Source organism: Taudactylus pleione, unplaced genomic scaffold (genome assembly GCF_031769625.1).
Source record: "Taudactylus pleione unplaced genomic scaffold, aTauple2 ptg000040l, whole genome shotgun sequence".
NCBI lineage: Eukaryota > Metazoa > Chordata > Amphibia > Anura > Myobatrachidae > Taudactylus > Taudactylus pleione.
The window spans coordinates 29,133,597-29,155,384 of record NW_028284442.1 but is presented as its reverse complement, the minus strand read 5'-3'; the positions used below and the strand labels follow the sequence as shown (position 1 = coordinate 29,155,384).

Below are 21,788 nucleotides of genomic sequence, written 5' to 3'. Positions count from 1 at the left end.
CCTCAATATCTGCCTTTGGAGGGGATGCGTTATGAGGCAATACACAGATGGAGGGGGAGTGGGTAGCTGGAGGAGCAAATGCACTGGGTGGCATGAGGGTGCTGATCATGACAGAAGGCCAGATGACCAGTTAGGGTTTCTAGGGGCTGTCCAAGTCCTACCACCACCGGCATTTTTATTATTATTATTTTAAAATTAAATCAGATTTTTACATTTTAATAAATAAAATAAATACATCAAATTGTTAAAAAAAACAACACAATTAGGATCATCAGGATATTCCTTTTCTTCCATCCATAACATTTATTTTTTATACATATTGCAGAGGTGCCAGTAAGATACCAGTCTCTGATATAGGACAGTTTGGGGCTTTGTGGGAAAACACAGTAGTACAGCCGAGTTCAGATGTCAATATGTCTTCCCCATCAACCATTATTTCAATTGAATAGCGGAGAACGATTGCCCTGTAATCAGCAGAGGAGAGGGAGGGGGTGGGATCAGAGCAGGGGGTGCTGCATCACAGCACTATGCTCTTGCAAGCACCATGGGAGAGGAGCTGCTGCAGTACCCAGAGGGTAGAGCTCATTTCCCCTTAATGGTAAGGACCTGGAAGTGACGTGAGTGAGGGTGGAAGTGCTGTTTCATGCCCATTAAGTGCACCTAAAGAAGAAACTTGTCTCCTTGCGGGCTCGCTATGCTTTGGGCTCGCCACAGGATTATATTCCCCCTCCATGTCTACGTGGATGGTAGGGAAAGATGTTGGACAGTAACTGGTGACGTCAGGGTCCTCTCTGTGAAGGGCATCTAGACACTACCATACCCAGAGTGATGACTACTTGGCCTGTAAGTTAAACAGGAGGGGGGACACTAGATTGTTTGTCTCTAAGTGTGTCAGATGCGGTGAGACTCTGTATGTGTGACCTAATATGTGTGTGCGCACACCGCCTCTCTGTGTAAGCCTGTGTATGTCACCTGTTGTGTGTCTGTGACCCTGTGCGTGGGACCTAATTAGATGCCAATCACAGCATTTGTGAGCAGGTAAATGCAGGTGGATAATTGGGATTCAACCTGAGCTGAACAGATTTATCTGGTACATTCTAATTATGTAGTGATTTTCCATATAATGCTCCATATTTAAAAAGTGAAACTATAACTAAAAATGTTTAGTAGGTGGGTGAACTGCAATGTACATATAATTAAGTAATTGAAAGTGATTGTAAGCACAATTGTGTAAACTATCCCAGCAGGGGCAGAACTGTGGCAGACAATGGAGGCGTCAGCATCGAAGTGGCACCTCCTACATCGCCCACAATATATTCACCCTACTTAGGTCTGTAAATATGTACCCGGAGTGTACAGTCACGGCTGCTCAATACATGGCACCTATTTCTGACAACTGAAAAACTACCATAACCATATACTAGTGGAGGGCTCTGTGTCAGACCATCAGTTGCTTCTTCCATCCATCCATCCATCCATCCATCCATCCATCCATCCATCCATCCATCCATCCATCCATCCTTGTTCCTGCTCATTGGTGTCGCTGCTCCTCAGCAGCTTCTTATGCCAGTGAGACACATCAGAAAAAGGGTGTTTTTGGGGGGATATCCTGCAATTATACTTTTAGTAAATAGACCGAATAGAAACAGAGACACATATTCGGGGGTGGGAGGCACCAAATGATAACTTGCCTCTGGGCATCAGGGATGAACTTATACCACTATAGTATCCCATTGTGGCAGTTTTATAGCAGATCAAGGCTCAGTGCACGATTTGGGCACTGTCCCAGGGATTATGTAGGGGCTCTGCCTTTAAACCACCAGTAAAATGGTTTGTGAAGAATGGGGGAGCATGGAGGTAGGGGGTGTGCAGAAGAGAGAATTACATCAGGGCTATCCCTACCTATCATTCTGTTCTTTTTATTGCGCTTTCTACAGAAGTCTCTATTACGGCATGTAATAGAAATATTGTACATTCATAATAACGATTCTCTCTTCTGTCTTCTATTCAGCATGTGTTATTGGTTGAGTACAGTATAACATGCATAGTGAAAACAACTATAGAAGTACCCAGAGATAGATGGAGTATGTAGTCATCATGTCAACAATCAGAATGTATTCATTCACAATGCAGACAGACAATGTTGACATTGTCATTATGTCGACAGGTACAATGTCAACGGCACATGTCAGTATTAGGTTTAGAGTTAGGGCTCAAACACTGTAAGTACATGCGTTCAGAGTTAAAGTGAACCAAGTCCATTTTTGCCCTTTGCGTACTAACACTGCCATAGTAGAAACATTATATTTTATAAAATGTTGTATGTTAAACATTATACAAAGTTATTGAAGCAGTAACAACAATTAAAAGTCAATGGATAATTACTTAAAAAATTCGTCAACTTTGAGATCCATTTTCTCAAAATTGACTTTCATGGACTTGGTTCACCTTACCTCTGTACCGTCCATATGTGATGTAATTTAATCCCGGCTGTCGGAATGCCGGCACTGGCATCCCGACACCAGTCAGGATCCCGGTGCCAGCATCCCGACGGTAAGTATTGGTGTTAGGTGGAGTGTTATGGTCAGGCACTAGGGGAAGGGTCAGGGTTAGGCTGCGGGGAGGGAGAGTTTAGGTTTAGAGGTAGGATACTTACCGAGAGGTGTCGGTATCTTAACCTTGTCAGGATTCTGACTGCTGGGATCCTGATTGCCAGCATCCCGTTCCCAAACCCTCCATATATGTGTATGTATATGATAGAGAAGATCTGATATACATATACACATACTGTACACACACATACATTTTTAGATATTTTCAGTGAAGTTCAATTTTGTTAAAATTTTATTTTTAACTGTAACAAAACTAGAATTCTAGGTAGCTTCAGAATACCTTTCAGACATGTGCACCTTGAGAATACCCTGTAGGTTAAACTAAACAGAAATTAGAATAAGTCCGAGTGTGGGATTAATATTGCGGACTGCAACTGATCTGCAGGATCCACACTGAGAATCATCAGTAGACCATCATTTGTATTTGTCACACTCTGAAGCCTTTGGTGACGTCTCTACACACCCAACTATCTATTTCTATTATTTATTTTCACTCTTATTCCTATTAATCGCTTTTATTGTCTCTTATTTCACATTTTACCACCAAACCCACTGAGTCTTGGAAGGCACCACGCACTCTATTCCTTTGGGAGGCAGAAAATGTAACATTCTTTTATGTTGGTGATTTGGTCTGAGATAACACTTCCATGATATACCTTACCGCCTTTCTCATCAAAGATGTTAGGACAAATTTTAGTATTTCTATTCCACACTGGAAAGGTCACAACATTGTGGAAAGGAACCAGAAAGGTCTTGTATGAGGGTGTGTAAAATTCTTTATATTTAAGTAGAAAACAAAATACAGTCTTTAAACTCGTGTGGATATTTAATAATTTATGACAAAAATTATAACTTTGGTGTTTTTCCCATAGTTCTATCAGACAGATCTGTATGTTTGCTGGACAGCCATCACTGTAGTGCCTTGGATAGTGATACCCACAGGGTTAAAAAGGAAGAAATTCACAAAGTTTCCAGGTACTGTACGTGCCAAGTTTCTGGTACTCCTGTAGAATGATAAGTAATAGGACTTACCTTTCACTGATTAGTGCGGAATTTGTAACACTGTAACTCTGAGCGGTTTTCGTAGCAGTGTTTTTTTCTGAAAATAATTAGAAAGCAAATCTTAAATCTGTAAAACACAATAGAATACTCCTTTTATATGCTAAAGGAAGTTACACATGTATTGTTTAGAATTAATTCAATAACTGGCATTAAAAATAATCTATGCAGGTAAAGCATGGCAGTAACGTGGCGATGGGTACCCTACACTTCTTTCTGCGCTGTCTACAAACAATGGTTGCTAGATGGTTCCATACAAATGCAGTGTAAGTAAATGTGCTATCTGTGCTTTGTATTCATTGTAGATGGATTTATTTGCAGGTAAAAAAATAAAATCTAGTTCTTAAGGAGAGATAATTATATGCTTACATTTTCTCATTCTCATGGCTGTCAGCGATATTATATGGAATGTGCCATCACTAACACACTACATTGCTATTACATACTGTGAGGCCAGAGGTTTAAACTGAAAGAGAAGAAGGTTACTGAATGACAAGTATATACAAATATCACTTTGCTGGGATTATGTGAAGGAACTATCATGCCTGCAGTGCATTAAAACCATAGGTATCAGCAGTGATCGCAATAGTTTATACTTAATAGTTATATTCACATGTCATCAGATAATCCTCTGCCTTACGGCATGAAGGGAGATTTAGGAGTTTGAAAAGAAAGACGGGAATATTCTCACCAGAGCTTGCAGTAACACCCATTGTCCTGACAACGCTAGCATTCCATGTCCTGACAGCACCTAGCAGTTATACAAAGCAGATAGAGATACAATAAAAGTGTTTAGACACTAACACTTCATGTGTACATTAACCAGGTCATAAATATGAATTCAGAATGAGGTCATCCACACAGCACCTGATTCAATAGAACATTAAAATGTGCAAGACCGTACCAGAGGACTGAGCGGGGGCAGATCATGGAATTCTCAGATTTGAACATTCTTTACTAAAACAGATATAACTATAGCACGCGATGATAAATGTTGTCAATAGCAGTGCATCATTTAGTAAATAACTAGATACTCTCCCACAGTTATACCACAATTCATGTCCAATTATACAAATAAATTATTATAGACTGAGCCCTTTTAAGAGCAGCTACAGTAAGTGTTGTTTTCTCTATCTTCAGTAGCATATATTGATATTTGTATTTAAAGAAGACCATTATTATTCTGCAAATTAAATAGTCGATATTTCAAGTTATAAGAAGGGTACGGTGATCTGGGCTTATTTTTTAAAACCATAGTCCAGGAAAAGTTTAAAACAGTTGACTACTTTAAAATATCTAGCACGGTTTATTATGTGCCCTTCCCGGGAATGAAGTCAGTGGGAGATGCTCCACAAGTTTTGATTAACCCCTAGTCCCTGCATTTAAAAGGTCAAGCACAGGCTATATAATTTACAATGCTGTGGGAGGGAGGTGTGAATGGGTGAATGCAGCAGTGGATTGAATTAGAGAATGTCCAGTTAAAAGATGCACTCACAATCTCCCCCACACTCACACACACACATAAAAAAAAAATACTACACAAATCTTTCAAAGCAAATTATGGGGTCAATCCAATTAGTTGAGAGTTTGCAAGTGCAAGTTTGTTTCATGAAACTGAAACACTTCGCACACATGCTCGCTCGAGAAACACGCAATCAAATTAGAAATGCCAACTCACGCTACTTGCGGGGAGGGTGTGCGAATTTATTTTAGCATGCGACTTGGGAGAAGTGCATGAAAAAGTGGGGAGACCATCCTGGACCTCCATTAAGTGAAATTGTGATAAGCAAACTTTTTCCATTTAAGCTCAAACAAATGAAATGAAATATGCTACAAAAATAAAAGGGTGATTTTGCGGTAATTTGAGGTCACTCACACTACAAACTATTTCTTCACGGGATTTGGGCTAAATGCAAGTTAAAAGTAGGAGCCTCAGAGGATGAACCCTTATCAAATTGCTACATATAAAGGGCAACTATTAATGATTATTGTTGTTCTAAAGTGGTCAACTTCTTACCTAATAAAACTCAGGAAAAGTAGTGTTAGGTCTAGCTCTATGTAGGCTGCATTCATCTGTACTGTTCAACGCCATTGAACGACCTGAATTACAGTTCAGCAACAGCTGTATCACTGGACTACTGAACAAATATGCAACCTAATTTCCTAATCTTCAGGCTAATATCCTAGAATTTTCAGATAATCATCAGCTACAGATGTGTTTCGTTGACTGAAAAGAACATTATTGATAGCTTCAGCAATTATGTGGAATTTACTTAACGATGTTTAGCTAGTTTCTCATGAAACAAACTATATGACAAAAGGGAACGTACAATGTAGAATGTGTTCTGAATGGGCAGATGCACTGATGGCTACAATTGGAGCAGATCATTGCTATAAAAATGTTTTTTTTAAAGAATATGAGATTTGGGACTTTTTCTAATTTTGGGATACTTATGATTAATAATCCGTGTATAGGCTTGTAGAACAAAATTTGTAAAACTAGATTTCACTAGGATGTCCCCCATATACAGTATAGCAACCCATATTTTGGATCCTGACCCCTAGCTTAAATACTAATTCTTTCTAATTGCAAAAATTATGTGTAGTCAACTTAAGCATAGAACCGTAACGGATAAATAAATTATGACATAAAAAAGCAAATCATATAGGTTTAGTAAAACCAGATCTGAGAGTAATTTGGCCAATAGACTGATTCTATAATGTATGAGCAGCTGGGTATATTGAATTTGGGGATCACATCAATAAATGAATACGTATGTCCTCACCTTGTGTACTACTTTGTTTTGGTGACATTTCCAGGGGACTCTTGGGCTCTTGTGCTTGGAGACGGAGGTTGCCATTAGGCGTGCCGGAGAGGGCCTCTCCACATCCTTTTGTTACTGCTGTGACAGGCATGTGTGGTTTTCTGACAGACAGTGCAGGCGAGTGCTCCTGTGTTGGAGGGGTAGGCGCACACGAGACGGAATCCTGTGCGGCTTTATCCTGGTCTGCTGAATCTGTGCAGGTAAGGTATTAGGAAGAAAACAAAGCTTAGTATGCCAAAGCCACTCACTCAATCTCAGCACAATGCTGGCAAAATATATACTGAAATCATAAATAATGACACAATTCATATGCACTTTGCTAATTTTAAAAGCATTTATGGAGGAGTATTAATACCCTGCATGAGGAAATACCACATCCAACTCCCATATCATTATTTAGGGACCATTTATCTTGCACATCAATGTAGGAAACAGAAAAAAAAAAAAAGAATAGTGCATCAATATCTTTTACACATTGAGGCAGGCATTTGATAGGCTGCACCAATATTCAGCCCTATCAGCTCTCAGCTCCCTATCCCACTGTCCTTCATTAGATACCTACCAGGCAGAGGTTGGTGTCCATTTTCCACAACTGAATTGCTGGCTGGTTTTGTAGCATCGACATCGTTGTGCGCCTCTGGCATCACGCTCTGCCAAGGAAGTGAACCAAAGATAACGTAAGTCTGCCACCTTGTTGAAGATTAGAAATCATATTTAAAAGCATAAGGGTCCAGATTATGATAACTGAATAGCAGCAGGATCTTTGAGGCTTAGAAGTAACCAAAACATTTTCACACTAGATGGCTAGCCAGGGCTTTAGGAGAATTTACTGGGCAGAGTGGAGGGATTACATTAAATCTACACTCAGTCAGTTAAATATTACTATTAGAGCAATGTCAACTTGTCAAGCTCATAAGAACACTCAGAGAGACTTCAATATCTTAAAATTTATTTAGCAAATGAAAAAGAAAAAATTTAAATGTATATATGTATATATTACACACACACACACACACACACACACACCCCCAACAGAATGGCGGCACTCGGATAAAGACTCAGCAAGCACAGTGTGGTACTGTACCTGCCGGTGTGCTGAGCCTTTATCTATCCGAGTGGCGTCGTTCTGTTATGTATGTTGGGGTTCCTGGCTGGAGCTACCTACGGAGGGCAACGGTAACTATTTCCATAAACAACGAGTGTGCCGCCTATCAAGAGAAAAATATATAATATTGTATATACCATGTATATATATATATTTTTATACACTCACACCTCGCATGTATGGTTGAGTTTAATTGGAATCATTGTGATAATCGTACCAACATTCATATGACCCCCAGAGCTTACAGACAGCTCACATGCTACAATGTTCGCATGAAATATTCTACCAGAGAGGTGAATTACCTGTCAGATATGACACTATCTAGCCCAGGCCAGGCCAACCTGTGGCTCTCCAGCTGTTGAAAAACTACAAGTCCCAGCATGCCTTGCCTCATTTTTACTGTTAGGGAATGCTAAAACTGTGGCAGGGAATGATGGGACTTTTCACAACAGCTGGAGAGCCATAGGTTGGCCAGGCCTGATCTAGCCCATCAACTTCCAAGTTTTAAAAGCAGTTATCTAGGAAATTCCCTAAATGTTTATAAGATATCCCGCTTGGCTCAGCCTTACCAGTTTTTGGCACAATTTCAAATCACAATAAGCAAAAATCAACAATATAACAGCAGAAAAAAATGACACCTTTAATAGTTCCCCAATTCTTTAGATACAGACAGCTAAGTGTGTAATTAGTAAAGTGCGGGTTTCTAGAAGTGGAGTTGTTGCCCTAAGCAACCAATCAGATTCTACTTATTTATCTAGCACTTTCTAGAAGATAATAGCTAGAATCTGATTTGTTGCAATGAGCAACAACTGGTTTTCTAAAATATTCCCTATTGCGAAAAAGGACCCTTCTTTTAATGGGGTTTGCTGAAACAATGTCTACCTCACTTGCATTATGTGTGGAAACAGATAGGCCCCTTTTAATACATAGCTAGCATTTTGATTTGTTCTAAAAAATGCTGTTTCCCCATGATTATCGGACTACAGGCATCAGGGGCATGTATAAAGAATCTATAGTCATTGGGGGCATCATACTTCCTACATTATTAAAGGACCAGCAGGACACCGCCATTCCCATAGACATCTTTGGGAACAGTGACAAAATCCAATTTACCAAGCTCCACTAAGCTTTGCTCTTTGGAGCTTGGCCCCCATAGCCAACTCAATTGTAGCCTATACCCTACCTTTTCCCAAGAGAGCTACTATATACACATGCACCCAGCAAGAGGACTTTGATGAACTGCCCTAAAATACATCTGTTCATTCTTAAATAGGCCTATAAATGTACATAAAAATGCAGACCCACAAGAACACACAGACTGGGTCATTCCATGCCCATCCCAGTGAAATCCTATAGGAAAACCTGGTATGCTATATAATTTCTGTGTTCTATTAAAATGAAAGAAGAAATGCAACATAGTTGTCGAGTATGGGCCCGATTCAGAGTCGGGCGCAAAAAAAAAAAAAAAAAAATGTGGGCGCATGTAGAGCATTTTCGCAAACTGTGCAGCCAGACTCCCATGCCATTCTGCGGCATGCGTATGAGGAAGGGATGTAGGTTTTCATCTGATCTTTTTGCACCACCTGGCATGGAGCTGGTACAAGTGCCGATACTAATGATGACGGCAGCAGGACGCAAAATCACTTGGAGGCGCGGGTAAGGAAGCTGTACATATACTTGCATTAGCATAGGGCACTAAATTTCTGCCGCTCTGTGTGGAACTAAATCAGACCCTACACATATGTAAAGCAGTTTGTTGATTTAATAACTATATTCATGTGTATTCATGGAGCCGTTCTGCAAAAGTTTGCTCGTTAAGTTTCACTTACATGCCAACGCTGTAATTATGTTTGAGTAAAACAAAACCTTGAAATGGAGAATCGGAAGGAATCTACACTGGAAAACTTCAATGTTTTGAATCTAGGCAACGCCATGTAGTGTATATACAGCTCAAATAGAAGGTGGGAGTCTTTGAAACATCTGTTTCCTCACCAACCTGAGGAGGTAATGCAGGATTGTATACAGAAGGCTAGTAACAAGTACCTACTAGTACCATCACGCTATGCTATACAGGGGAGGCTACAGAAACCTGATGTTATCACATGAAGGTAAAGTAAAATGTATGTGAGAAGGCAGATTCCCTAAGAATGTAGTGAGTGTTCACAGCCATGTCCTTGAGAAGTTCTGCATTTTTATTTTATTTAAAATGCTTATTAAAGTATTAAGGCTACATAGGTACTCTACAAAAGCCACGTGTATTAGGAGAGGTTAAACCATTATTCTGTGAAATGCTTCAGCAATTATTGGCAAACAAAATTATTATAGCCAGGATTCACTACCACTATAATGGTTCCAATAATATGTGATAAAGTTCAATAGGCGTGATGCAATCAATCATCGCAGTTTGCATGCGATGCATCCAACCACTCAACACATGTATTCCCGCGTTAACACCAGTATGAATGAAGAAAATCGCAAAGGACAGCTCTACCGATAAGAGCTGTTCTTTGCGATAGAGGGACTTACGGGTTAATGACCCAGATTTCCTTCCGGCGTCCTTCTGTGCATGCGCAGAATGACGCACTTGCCGCGGGGACACAGAGGCATGCGACTGGATCCCTCTCAGTTCAGTATGCGATAAAAAGTCCATACGCTTCTATTGGGCAACGCCATCTGAACATGGCATTGCCCACCGGCTCCAAGCTGCAGAAAGCTTAGCTTTACCAAGCTTGGTGCATATGACAAATGCGTCCAACCCCCCGAAATCAGCATTTTCAGGGATTTGATCACAGAGAGGATAATGCATCCCTCCCAATCTCTTTCCACGTGTCACAAGGAAGATGTGGTAGACTTTTTATATGCGGATTCCGATGGGGTGAAATTGACATCTTGACCCCTGTAATAAGTGATAAAAGGCCGTTGTATGGAGCCAGGCTGATCATGCTCTCTGTCATTCATCTGCAGATTGCCAAATTAGGAGGGAGGGGCTACTCACTTACTACAGACAGTGAGTGATAGCTTTGAAGACTTTCTTCACAGCAACAGAGTGTACATTGGTGGATTTAATACACTGGGACCAGGCCAGTAATGAAATGAGCCTACAGCATTTGCATCACCATGGTCCCACCTCTCACTGCAGTGAAATGGATTCTCAAGCACCCACCCACCTATCTAGGGAAGTGGAACGAATCCTCTCTCGGAAATCCAGAGGTGTCGGGATTGCCAACACTCCCGGAAAAGTCCAGGAAAGCCCTGAACACGAGGGTCTCTCCAGGACTCTAGATAGAGCGGGCCCCTCTCCCCTATGCTGTCCACTTCTTGAGTTGAGTGGGAGGCCCAGGGGTTTGATGCTTTGATTTGCATGGAATCATATTATCATAGCCCTGCCCCCTTCCTTCTGTAAAATTCTGAGAAACAGGACTTTGCATAGTGGGGGGTGAAGACAGAATGACGTGATTGCGGCACCTCGCATCCCCCCCTCACTTTTCAAAAGTGGTCAAGTATGAAAATAGCTCTCCAGAATTTGAGGTCTCCCAGACATTCCAGGAGAGAATAATAAATATGACCATTACAGCTTCAGCAGTCTAAATTTGGAGGAGATATATCACTTTATTAAAAAGCATCAGTGGAATGTCAGGTTAATGATGAACAGAGTATTGTCCTTTCATAGTTTAGATCTAGAATGTAAGTGTTGGCTTTTAGTGTTTTTTTTAACAAATATTCATAAAATCAGCATAGGGCCTATATTTATGAAGCGTCCGCTTCTCAGTGGGTTTCAGGTGACAATTTAAAGGGGCACTAACATTAAGTGTAAAGCATGCCGGAAACTTGCATACATCAAATGCGTGCACCCAAAAAATGCAAAATTCAATTAGAAATGGCAATTCGCGGTAGTCGTGTCGAGGGTACGCAAATTGTCACCTATAAAATGCGACCTGGGAGAGTTGCATGAAAAAGTGTAGAAATCATTCTGGGACCCCAATAAAAATGACAGCTGATGTTGCAGGACCACATAGAAGGCTGTTAGTGGCCATAAGTAAAGTGATGGAGGTTTTCAAATGGTGTCAAAGGGCTGATTTTTGCACTTATTAATGGAGGAATAATATTAGCCAGCAAGTGCTTCTCTGCAGATTAAAGTCTTTCCACCAGTTTGGGGTATAGAAAAAGTGTGTATAGTAATTTTTCAGTGTTTTAAAAAAGGTTTGTAAACAGTTGGAATAAACACTTTTACCTTTCATCTGCAAGTTCAAAAACCCCTCTCACATCAACCTCCACGTACCAGTGGCGCAACTAGGGGGGTCACCCGATGCACGTGGCCTGGGCGCCATCAGGGGGCACTGTATAAGGGGCACTACTGGGGGCACTGTATAGGGGGAACTACTACTGGGGGCAGGGCCAGTTCCAGGGGGAGCTGCCCCCTGTGCAGGACGGTACCTAGTCGCCTCTTACCTTATGCGTGTTACCGGAAATGGGGGCGTGGCCTAATTACCATAGCCCCCGTCCCATAAATTACGTTATTTAGGGGCGTGCCCGTGCAGCATGCCTCCCTTTAAATGGAGGTGCCCAACCTCCCAAGGGACACTTTGCCCCACAGGTGGAACAGCGGGGCAGTACCCGAAAAACGGGACTATCCCACTGAAATCTGGAATGGTTGGGAGGGGTGGGGCCCTTGATGGGGTAGCGCCCCTGTTCGACCGCAGTGCTTGAACATGCCTCGAGCTGGCCCTGACTGGGGCACCACTGGGGGCACTGTATAAGGGTGCACTACTGGGGGCACTGTATAATGGTACACTATTAGGAGCACTGTATAAGGGGCACTACTGGGGACATTGTATAAATAAGTTGCAATACTACAGGGGGTATTGCAAGAGGGGCATTAAAGTGCATATGGCATGGAAAGGAATGTTCCCAGAGTGACGAAAAACGGTGTGTCATGATGACACGCTCCCATTTTTCAGTGGCCACGTCCCTTGTGCCATGTGGTCACGCCCGCTTTTCCAGTGCGCGCCCATACTTTGGGGTGGGGCACCATTTTTTTTACTTGCCCAAATACCCTAGTTACGCCATTCCACATACAGTACCTGTCTCACATCATTTACACCTCCACATACCTGTCCCCACATCATTTACACCTCCACATACCTGTCCCCACATCATTTACACCTCCACATACCTGTCCCCCATCATTTACACCTCCACATACCTGTCCCCACATCATTTACACCTCCACATACCTGTCCCCACATCATTTACACCTCCACATACCTGTCCCCACATCATTTACACCTCCACATACCTGTCCCAACATCATTTACACCTCCACATACCTGTCCCCACATCATTTACACCTCCACATACCTGTCCCCACATCATTTACACCTCCACATACCTGTCCCCACATCATTTACACCTCCACATACCTGTCCCCACATCATTTACACCTCCACATACCTGTCCCACATCATTTACACCTCCACATACCTGTCCCACATCATTTACACCTCCACATATCTAGCCCATAGCATTTACACCTCCACATATCTAGCCCACATCATTTACACCTCCACATACCTGTCCCCACATCATTTACACCTCAACATACCTAGCTCACATCATTTACACCTCCACATACCTGTCCCACACAATTTAAGCCATTATTGAGCTTTGTAGAAATATTCATCTGAATACTGACATGTCTTTATTGACATGTCTAAATTATGCTTTACCCCTTAATGTTAGTGCAGCTTTAACATTTTCACCTAAAAGCAGGATGTAGTTAACATCCTTGCGATCAGGATGCCTGTGCTCAGAATATCGGCGCTGGAATCCTGACAGCAGTCAGAATCTCGATGCCAGAACCCCGACAGTAAGGATTAGGGCTAGGCACTATGGGGAGGGTTAGGGCTACACTGTGGTGGGGGGCCATGAGGGCTAGGCTCTAGTTGGGGGAAGAGTTAGGTTGCGGTGGGGAGAGTTAGGGGTTAAAGTACTCAACTAAATGGGTTGGGATTCTGTCTGTCGGGATGCCGCTGTCTGTATTGTGAACGCCAGCATATCGACCGATGGGACCACTTACTCATCCCTTCAGAAGGAAGATTCATTGACCAATACAGCACAACATTCTGGGGATGTAGACATCAGCAAACCCAACAGAGATGTAAGTGCTTAACAGAAGATCAAGCAAAACCCTCTATGACAAATCAAAAAGGTAACAAAACAAACAAAAAAAACAAAAAACAAACCATGTTTACAGACCCTTTGCTTCAGCACTGCTAATCATCTATTATCCTCTTTTTTTACCACAAAGTATTTCTATTCCAATTAGCTGAGCTATAAGAATTATAGTATTTTCCTCAGAAATGAATATTCCGCTCTCAGTAAGGGTTCACGATTACCTTCCTCATTTAAAATTGAGGATATACAAGCTCAATAGCCCGCTACATTGAATTTGATGCCTGTATTTTGTAAATGGTCACGAAATGTTCAGTGTCTTCAGAGTGCATGATTAGTGTTTCTAAACTCCAATCCACAAGTACTTCACCAACAGGTCATGGTTTCTGGAACTTTTTAATCATGCACAGGTGAGTTATTCTATTTTGCCTTGTCAGTAAATATCCCACGTGTTTCCATAAGCAATAACTCTGAAAACATGACCTGTTGAGGGTACTTCTTTTAAAGTAGTTAAAAATGTCCCCACATTAGGGTGGTACCGATGGCAGCTCATTGAGGGAGGGATGCATGAAGCATCGCATTTTGAATGTGATGCATCCAGCCACTAATCACAAGTATAATGGCATTACCAACGCCAAATGCTTGAACAAAGTCAAAAAGGCCAGCTCTCCCGTTAACAGCTGTCCATTGCGATAGAAGGACCTCTGGGTTTAGGACTTGGGAGTCCTTCTGCGCATGCGCCTAGTGACGCACGTGCTGCTGGGGGTGCTGGGAGGGATCCAATTGGATCCTTCTCAGGGGGAAATGCGGATAGAAGCCCATAGGCTTCTATTAGGCAACGCTATCTAAAGATGGCATTATGCATTCCCGGAGCTTGGTGCATATGTGGCAAGTGGCTAAACCTCTGAAAATGGCATTTTCCGAGGTTTGACCACAGAATATGCTTTGCTGCATCCCGCCCAGAAAATAGAGGATGACTCCGGATTATCGGTACCTCCTCTGTGCCTGTAAAATTCATATATTAAATTAATGTAAGAATTAATTGGTCATAAACATGTCGGCGAAATTAAGACTGAAAGCTGGCTATAAATTGTGCAGACACATTTAGACCAAACAGATGGGGGGGCAGAGGGATGGTACAATAATTGGCATGCCTCCACACACTGTGTGATAAATGGGCATGATATGTACTTCACAGCATGCAATCGGGCTGAACAGCGGTTGGGATGGCCGGAAATGTTTGATAAATCAAATGATCCAGCCTTGTCGTGTCTGTACACTGGGTCTCATTCAGACCCGCTCGCGAGCGCAGGACGCTCGCAAGCGGGTCGATGGTACCCAAATGCGCATGCGCGAGACCCGGATAGCGACAGCCAAGCTGTCGCTCCGGGTCTCACGCCAAAGGGGGCGTGCTGTCGATGGTGAAAGCACGCCCCCTTTGGTTGGCGTGCTGGGGGCGTGGCTGCCAGACGGAGGCGTTCCCATGGGAACGCCTACCGTCTGGGTCCAACCCCACTGACATCACTAGTGATGTCAGTGGGAGTGATTTTGGCTCTGATAGAGCCAAAATCACTCCAGGGCTTGCGGTCACCGAGACCCTACCGCAGGGTCTCGTCGCAAGCCCGATGGTCGCGATGGTCTTCACCATCGCGACCATCATCATGGACGCTCGCATAAGCTGTGGGTGGTCACCCACAACTATGCGAGCGTCCAAGAGGCTGCTCCATTTTTAAGTAGGAGGGCCCTGATTCAGAGCGAACGCTCTGGTCAGAGCGTCCGGCTCTGAATCAGGCCCACTGTCCGATAATTCAGGACAGCATAAAATCTGTCTAAAAATTCAAAAATAAACAAAAAACATAAAGAAACAAACAGAAGAGGGTGACTAGTGTTTATATTTATTTGATGCAAAATAATAAAAAAATACAGGAAATTATATTCTGGTGTTATTGGTTGTCATATTTCTCTGCACCCAATGTTTAACCATCGATTGCACCAGACAAACATTTTCCTGGATAGGACTTAACAAAGGATTTATGCGCTTGTGTATTTCTTTTGGAAGTGGGAAAACACTGTACGAACAAAGACACTGATGCGCTTACTGGCTCTCTAACTAGATTTAAATCGCCGGCTTTCGAGGTTACGTAGGTCCTGCTGCCAAGCATAGTATTAAGTCATAACTCAAACTACAGGTTTCAAGCCTAGAACTAACACCTGCTACATGTTAAATGCTCTACAAACCTGTCCTCTCGATTATTTGATTAACTTTAAGCCCACAGATGTTCTGTTTCCACCTATGAAACACGCTTTAGTCATTCTTCAAATAGTGACATGCTGCCAAATACACGCTAATAATAAGATAAAACCCCACAAAGAAGGCTGCATAGCTGAGCGATGGAAGAATGCCTCGCCAGTCATGACATTATACACAGAGCGAGCATTAGAGAATATTAAACCCACATACATAACCAGGATAATTGTTTCCTTTGTTCCACCACCACAACATGAATAACTATAACGATCGTTATCTTAATCAAAATCACTAGGCTGTTTAATTAACCTACAAACAGCAAAATGGGAGAGTTGCACAGAAAACAGGAGCCAGCTCATTAATGAGTAAACTGCAAGCTCTGTGTTTAGAGTATACATGTCCGATGCTTTGCAGAAAGGGAAGCTTTCACCACCATATTAGCTTTCAGCCTGCAGCACTGAGACAGGTTTCAATTTCCAGGCCAGTCCTTTGTGGCTTTGTAACAGTAGCTCAAGCGGTCAAATCTAATGACGTTATGTAAATGCAACTAAAAAGGCTGAGGCACTGAGGGGGTAAAAAAATGAATTACAATGCAAACATTTTTTATTCAAATGTATAGAATGTCATATGTAGGTCAGTAAAACTGTACAAACGGCATACAAAAAAATGTTATGCCATTGCTGGCAAATTTAGTGAAATTCCATATATGGCACACGTCTGGGACTGAAATGTTCAGAGGAGGAAGCCAGTGACCCCACGTGATAATATTTGTTTTACTGGTGTAAAAGTCCTACTTCACAGTGGTGTCACATGTCTCACTCTGACAGGAACCATGATGGATAAAATGGCAGCACAGACGGTGTAATGGTTAGCGTTACTGCCTCACAGCACTGGGTTCGTTTCCCACTACGGCCCTAACTGTGTGGAGTTTGTATATTCTCCCTGTGCTTGCGTGGGTTTCCTCCAGGTACTCCGGTTTCCTCCCACACTCCAAAAATATACTGGTAGGTTAATTGGCTCCCCACAAAATTGACCCTAGTGTGTATGTTTGCGAGCATGTGGTAAGGAATATAGATTGTAGGCTCCACTGGGGCAGGGACTGATGTGAATGGTAAGATATATAAAGCGCTGCGGAATGTGTGCGCTATAGAAATAACTGGTAATAAATAAATAATAAATAAGAGTCAAACTGGGTATACACTACTGTATGCAATAATCGAGCCCAAGGAATGATTTCCAACCATTCATCTCAAGAATTGTTGAGTGTGTACTCTGCACCCGGGGCCGATGTTCGTACCAAAACCAGATGGCACCAGGATGCACTATGGGAAGAAGGCAAGCCAGCGTCGGCAGTGTGATGCTCTGGGCGATGTTCTGCTGGGAAACCTTGGGTCCTGGCATTCATGTGGATGTTACTATGACATATATAACCTCGCAACTTACAGGACTTAAAAGGATCTGCTGCTAATATATTGGCGCCAGATACCACAGGACCTTCAAGGGTCTTGTGGAGTCCGTGTCTCGACAGGTCAGAATCGCTTTGGCAACATGAGGGGGACCTACACAATACTGGTATAGTTATGGCTGATCGATGTAGATCGTTATAGTAAAAATTCTTGGTTAGGATTAGCCTATTATCGGATGTGCTGTACTGGCAAGAGTTCCCTATTAAATTGTTGCAGTAATTCAGCTAGTATCGCTACAAAAAGTGTTCATAATAGATGTTAATTACCAGGCAAATACAATAATATAATAAAATAGGCCTCATAGTGAATAGTAGTTCTTTATACAAATTTTTTTTTTATAATAATAATAATTTGAAGTATAGGGTTAATAGTCTAAGTACTTTTAGGTTTAACATTTTTGGTAATGTCTGAAAGGTTGGAGAAAAAAAATTAAAGTGCTAATGTTACAGAAAAATTAATGCAAAGAGCATAATGAATTACAAACACATTCAAATACACTTTTAATTTCTAGTAGTCTGACTATGTGCAAACTATCTGTATTCACAAGATATGAGACAGCAGATCTGGTATCTCACCAATAAACAAGAGTCTTGCACAACTTATCTCCATCAGAAGATGTTCAGCCAGGAACATTCTGTACTAGTTCACATCAGTTTGTTCAGCTAGTGTGACTTACACTGTGTCCGGTTATCTCTTCGTCCTCCCGCACAAGTTTTACTACCATAAACCTACTCTAAGAAACTCCTACAGTACATCAATGAAAAGAATAAGATGTATATATGTATTTTCCTTATGCCAACATCTGTACTTGCACACGTCCAATGTTTCTTCTCAAGTACTTTTTGACTCTTAACATTAGGCTCAATCTTTAGCTTAAAGTTTTTAAAGCTTATTCAGTGTAGAATAAGAATAATCGGAGTGAGCCGTACACACGCTTTTTGACAAGTGCTCGAATTCTGCTGTTTGCCAACTTCAACACTGTCAGTAGTGTTCAGAAACATTAAAGACGACTAAAATACATGTGAGTGTTGTCCATACTATAACGAGAGCGGTTTCTTTTTACGCAGATGTTTTATTTCAGAGATAAAATATATATATTATGACGTCATGATTGCAGTCTGGTTTAGCAGTCACTAGATACATTCATATCAATGAACAATGACATGAAGTTCCAAGTACATTTCACTACCGAGCAGGTGACTCTATGCTCATGCTGCATTGTCTATGGTAATCTTCCTGCACTACAATTGAAGGTGAAGTGAAACATGGATCTTGCTGCACTACAACATGAAGGTGAAGTGAAACATGGACGCAAACAATGTAATACATTTAAATTACATCATTAGTTTGATACACTCTTCAGCAGATTGTATGGAAAACCTAAAAACTAAGTTGTACAGCCTTCCCACCATTCTATGCAGACATACTTGATCTCACGTTGGCTTCATCGTATCTTCTTCACGGGATACGTTTAGGAAGCCGGCGTCCGCAATCCCGACCGCCGACTTCCCGAATCCTGTATCCCGCCTAGGGTTAAATGACAGGCGTCTAAAATCTAGACGCCTGTCATTCTCCCGACGCCGAGAGACAGGTGCCCGTCATCCCGATCGAAGGGATGCCGGGCGCCACGAGCGGACAACCGTGAGGGGGGGAGTTAGGGCTAGGCACCCCCCCGGGAGGGTTAGACTAGGGGAAGGGAGGGTTAGGCACCCCCGGGGGGGACTTCGGTTTAGGCAGCGGGAAAGGGGGAGGTTAGGGTTAGGCACTTGGGGGGGGTTAGGGTTAGGCACCCCTAAGGACGGTTAGGGGGGTTGGTTAGGTTAGTAAGTACTTACCTTAGGGACGATCAGGATTTCCAGCGCTGTCGGGCTTCCGCTGCCGGGCTCTGCTCTTTTGTCGGGCTGCCGCAGCCGGGAATCGAACTGCCAGTCATGCTGCAGCCGGCTTTTCATACCGAATGCCTTCTTCACATGTTCGGTAACGCTTCTAGTGTGAATAGCTTTTTAATGCGGCGTCATTGTGGTGCAAAGATATTACACAGACGTTAGGGTGAGTCATTATGACCCGGGTATATTTTATGCCTGATTTTTAAATCTCAAGGATGATTTTAGAAGATTATTAGTATATTTGGAAAAATTAACTACTGAATGAGGTATTTTGATAAAATAAAGTCATAGAGAAGGAACTTCTTTTTTTTTTATTTCTAAGTAGTCTTTAAAAAAATAAATACAATTTTACAACTTGTGTGTCATTGCTAATATCAACAAAAAATAAACTTTTCATCTGAAATTAAACTTTTTTGTTGACTTAAGTATGAGATCTTTGAAAATTAAAACACTAGAAAAACAAAATTGCTACACCGACATTGAGGTTCGGTCATAACATCTTTGGAGTTTGTATCGGTTTAGTTCTCTGCGCTGACGCCGGCTGACTGAGTAGTAGTGGGAAACGGGTACGGAGGGGTCTTCACTCCAGAAACTGAGAGGTTTGGTAACGTCGCATAACTAAGTAACAAGATGCACGTAATTTAAAATGCCCCGGGTCCCAACCTTAATGACGCCAGGTTAAATTAGAATTCACCGATACAGCTAAAGGATGTATCTAACCAAAGATGCAAGTATAGAATTATATTGGCATTGGAGGACATATACCTTTTAAATCGCATCTAAACAGTATGACCCTAATCTTTAGAGAAACGCATCTACAATAACAGATAATACAGCAACATTATCCATCTGGAACATTGCCGGTTTCCAAGACCTGAGATTGCCTCCCCATGCAACACTTCAGATCCACCTCGAATTCATACTGATTACCCCCGGATGCTCTCTGAAAGCGAAGAGGGACTGAAGTCACAAGTAGCCTGCACACAAGGCAACCTCTATATACTATTGCACAGACAGAGAATAAACTTTAAAGCCCGATATAAACAGTCAGTTGTGCAAACTACAGATACTTCTTTAAGACCACTCTGGGACTCACTTTGAATTCTTTCATTTTAGCGACCATACAGTTGCAGTCTTCAGATTGCAACTTAGTTGCTCTCATTATTATAGAGTGTAAAGGTGCGTACACACGGGACAAACAGACAACAATAACGATATCGTTGTTCGATCTCCCGGGTGTGCTGGACGATCGCTATCGATCATCCAACACACCATGTACCCACCAACGACTATAACGATCGCGGGTCCCTCTAGTAATCTGGTTGATATCGACCAGGTTGGCCTGCATGCATGGGCGATGGTCGATATAAAACATACATGCCCGCGCATCGCAGGTCGTTGGTGGCCAAAAATGAACGATAACGTCGAAATAGTTATCATTCATATCGTCCATCTTAATTGTACAGTGTGTAAGCACCTTAACACGGTTCATCTATTAAGTCACTGGACGATTTTATACTGCAATATTTTTACAGAGAAAACGGATGTGTTGAATGTTCAATATATTTATTAGTGTTTATAGTTTAATAAATGTTTAACTGTATTTCTGTGGGACCATGTGTGTGTTTCTGAGCGCACAGCCAATATTTTCCTTGATATTTATTCCGAAGACCTGGCACTCTTCTTAATTGGCAGCTGTACTCAATTAATAGGTTAACTTTGGTGGCGCTGAGTGACAGCATACATATATATCTTTCTACAAATAAGTGAAGACACCTAATCTTATACATTCATCTAGAAATCATAACTTCTACGTACATATAAAGCAGAGATTACCTCATGAAGAAAAGGACCTCACAGCTGGTTCACCTCACACATCATAAACCCCCTACTGCCGACGCAGGATGGGGGTACGCTGAACAAATAATTACAGTGCAGATAGATATATATTAGGGATGTGCAGGCTCGGATAGGTTCGAGTTTGCACGTGGAGTTCGGATTTTTCCCTCCAAAAAAACGGAACTCAGAACGAGGCAAAACGTCATCTTACATGGACGAACATCATCATTCCTGGACAAAAGACAAGGAATGATGATGTTCGTCCATGTAAGATGACGTTTTGCCTCGTTCTGAGTTCCGTTTTTTTGGAGGGAAAAATCCGAACTCCACGTGCAAACTCGAACCTATCCGAGCCTGCACATCCCTAATATATATATATATATATATATATATTAGGGGTGAGCGGGTTCGGATTTCTGAAATCCGAACCCCCCCGATCCGAGTCAGGCTCGACTTTTCCCACCTGACTCGGATCTGAAATCGAGGCAAAACGTCATCATCCCGCCTTCCGAGTCTCGCGGGTTTTGGATCCTATATAAGGTACCCGCGTCGGCGCCATTTTCTCACTCGGCTGTGG

General features: G+C 42.1%; 1 protein-coding gene across 1 annotated transcript in view; it reads right to left on the bottom strand.

The window, feature by feature from the left end:
• Nucleotides 1-21,788, bottom strand: part of SMTNL2 (smoothelin like 2) — a 128,312-nt gene that overhangs the window by 41,342 nt on the left and 65,182 nt on the right. Inside the window, exons 2-5 of the mRNA XM_088455082.1 lie at nucleotides 7,059-7,146; nucleotides 6,458-6,688; nucleotides 4,363-4,422; nucleotides 3,645-3,711 (exon numbers count right to left, since the gene is read on the bottom strand). Coding sequence (XP_088311208.1) covers nucleotides 3,645-3,711; nucleotides 4,363-4,422; nucleotides 6,458-6,688; nucleotides 7,059-7,146 — 446 coding nt within the window. The remainder of the gene's footprint in view (nucleotides 1-3,644; nucleotides 3,712-4,362; nucleotides 4,423-6,457; nucleotides 6,689-7,058; nucleotides 7,147-21,788) is intronic.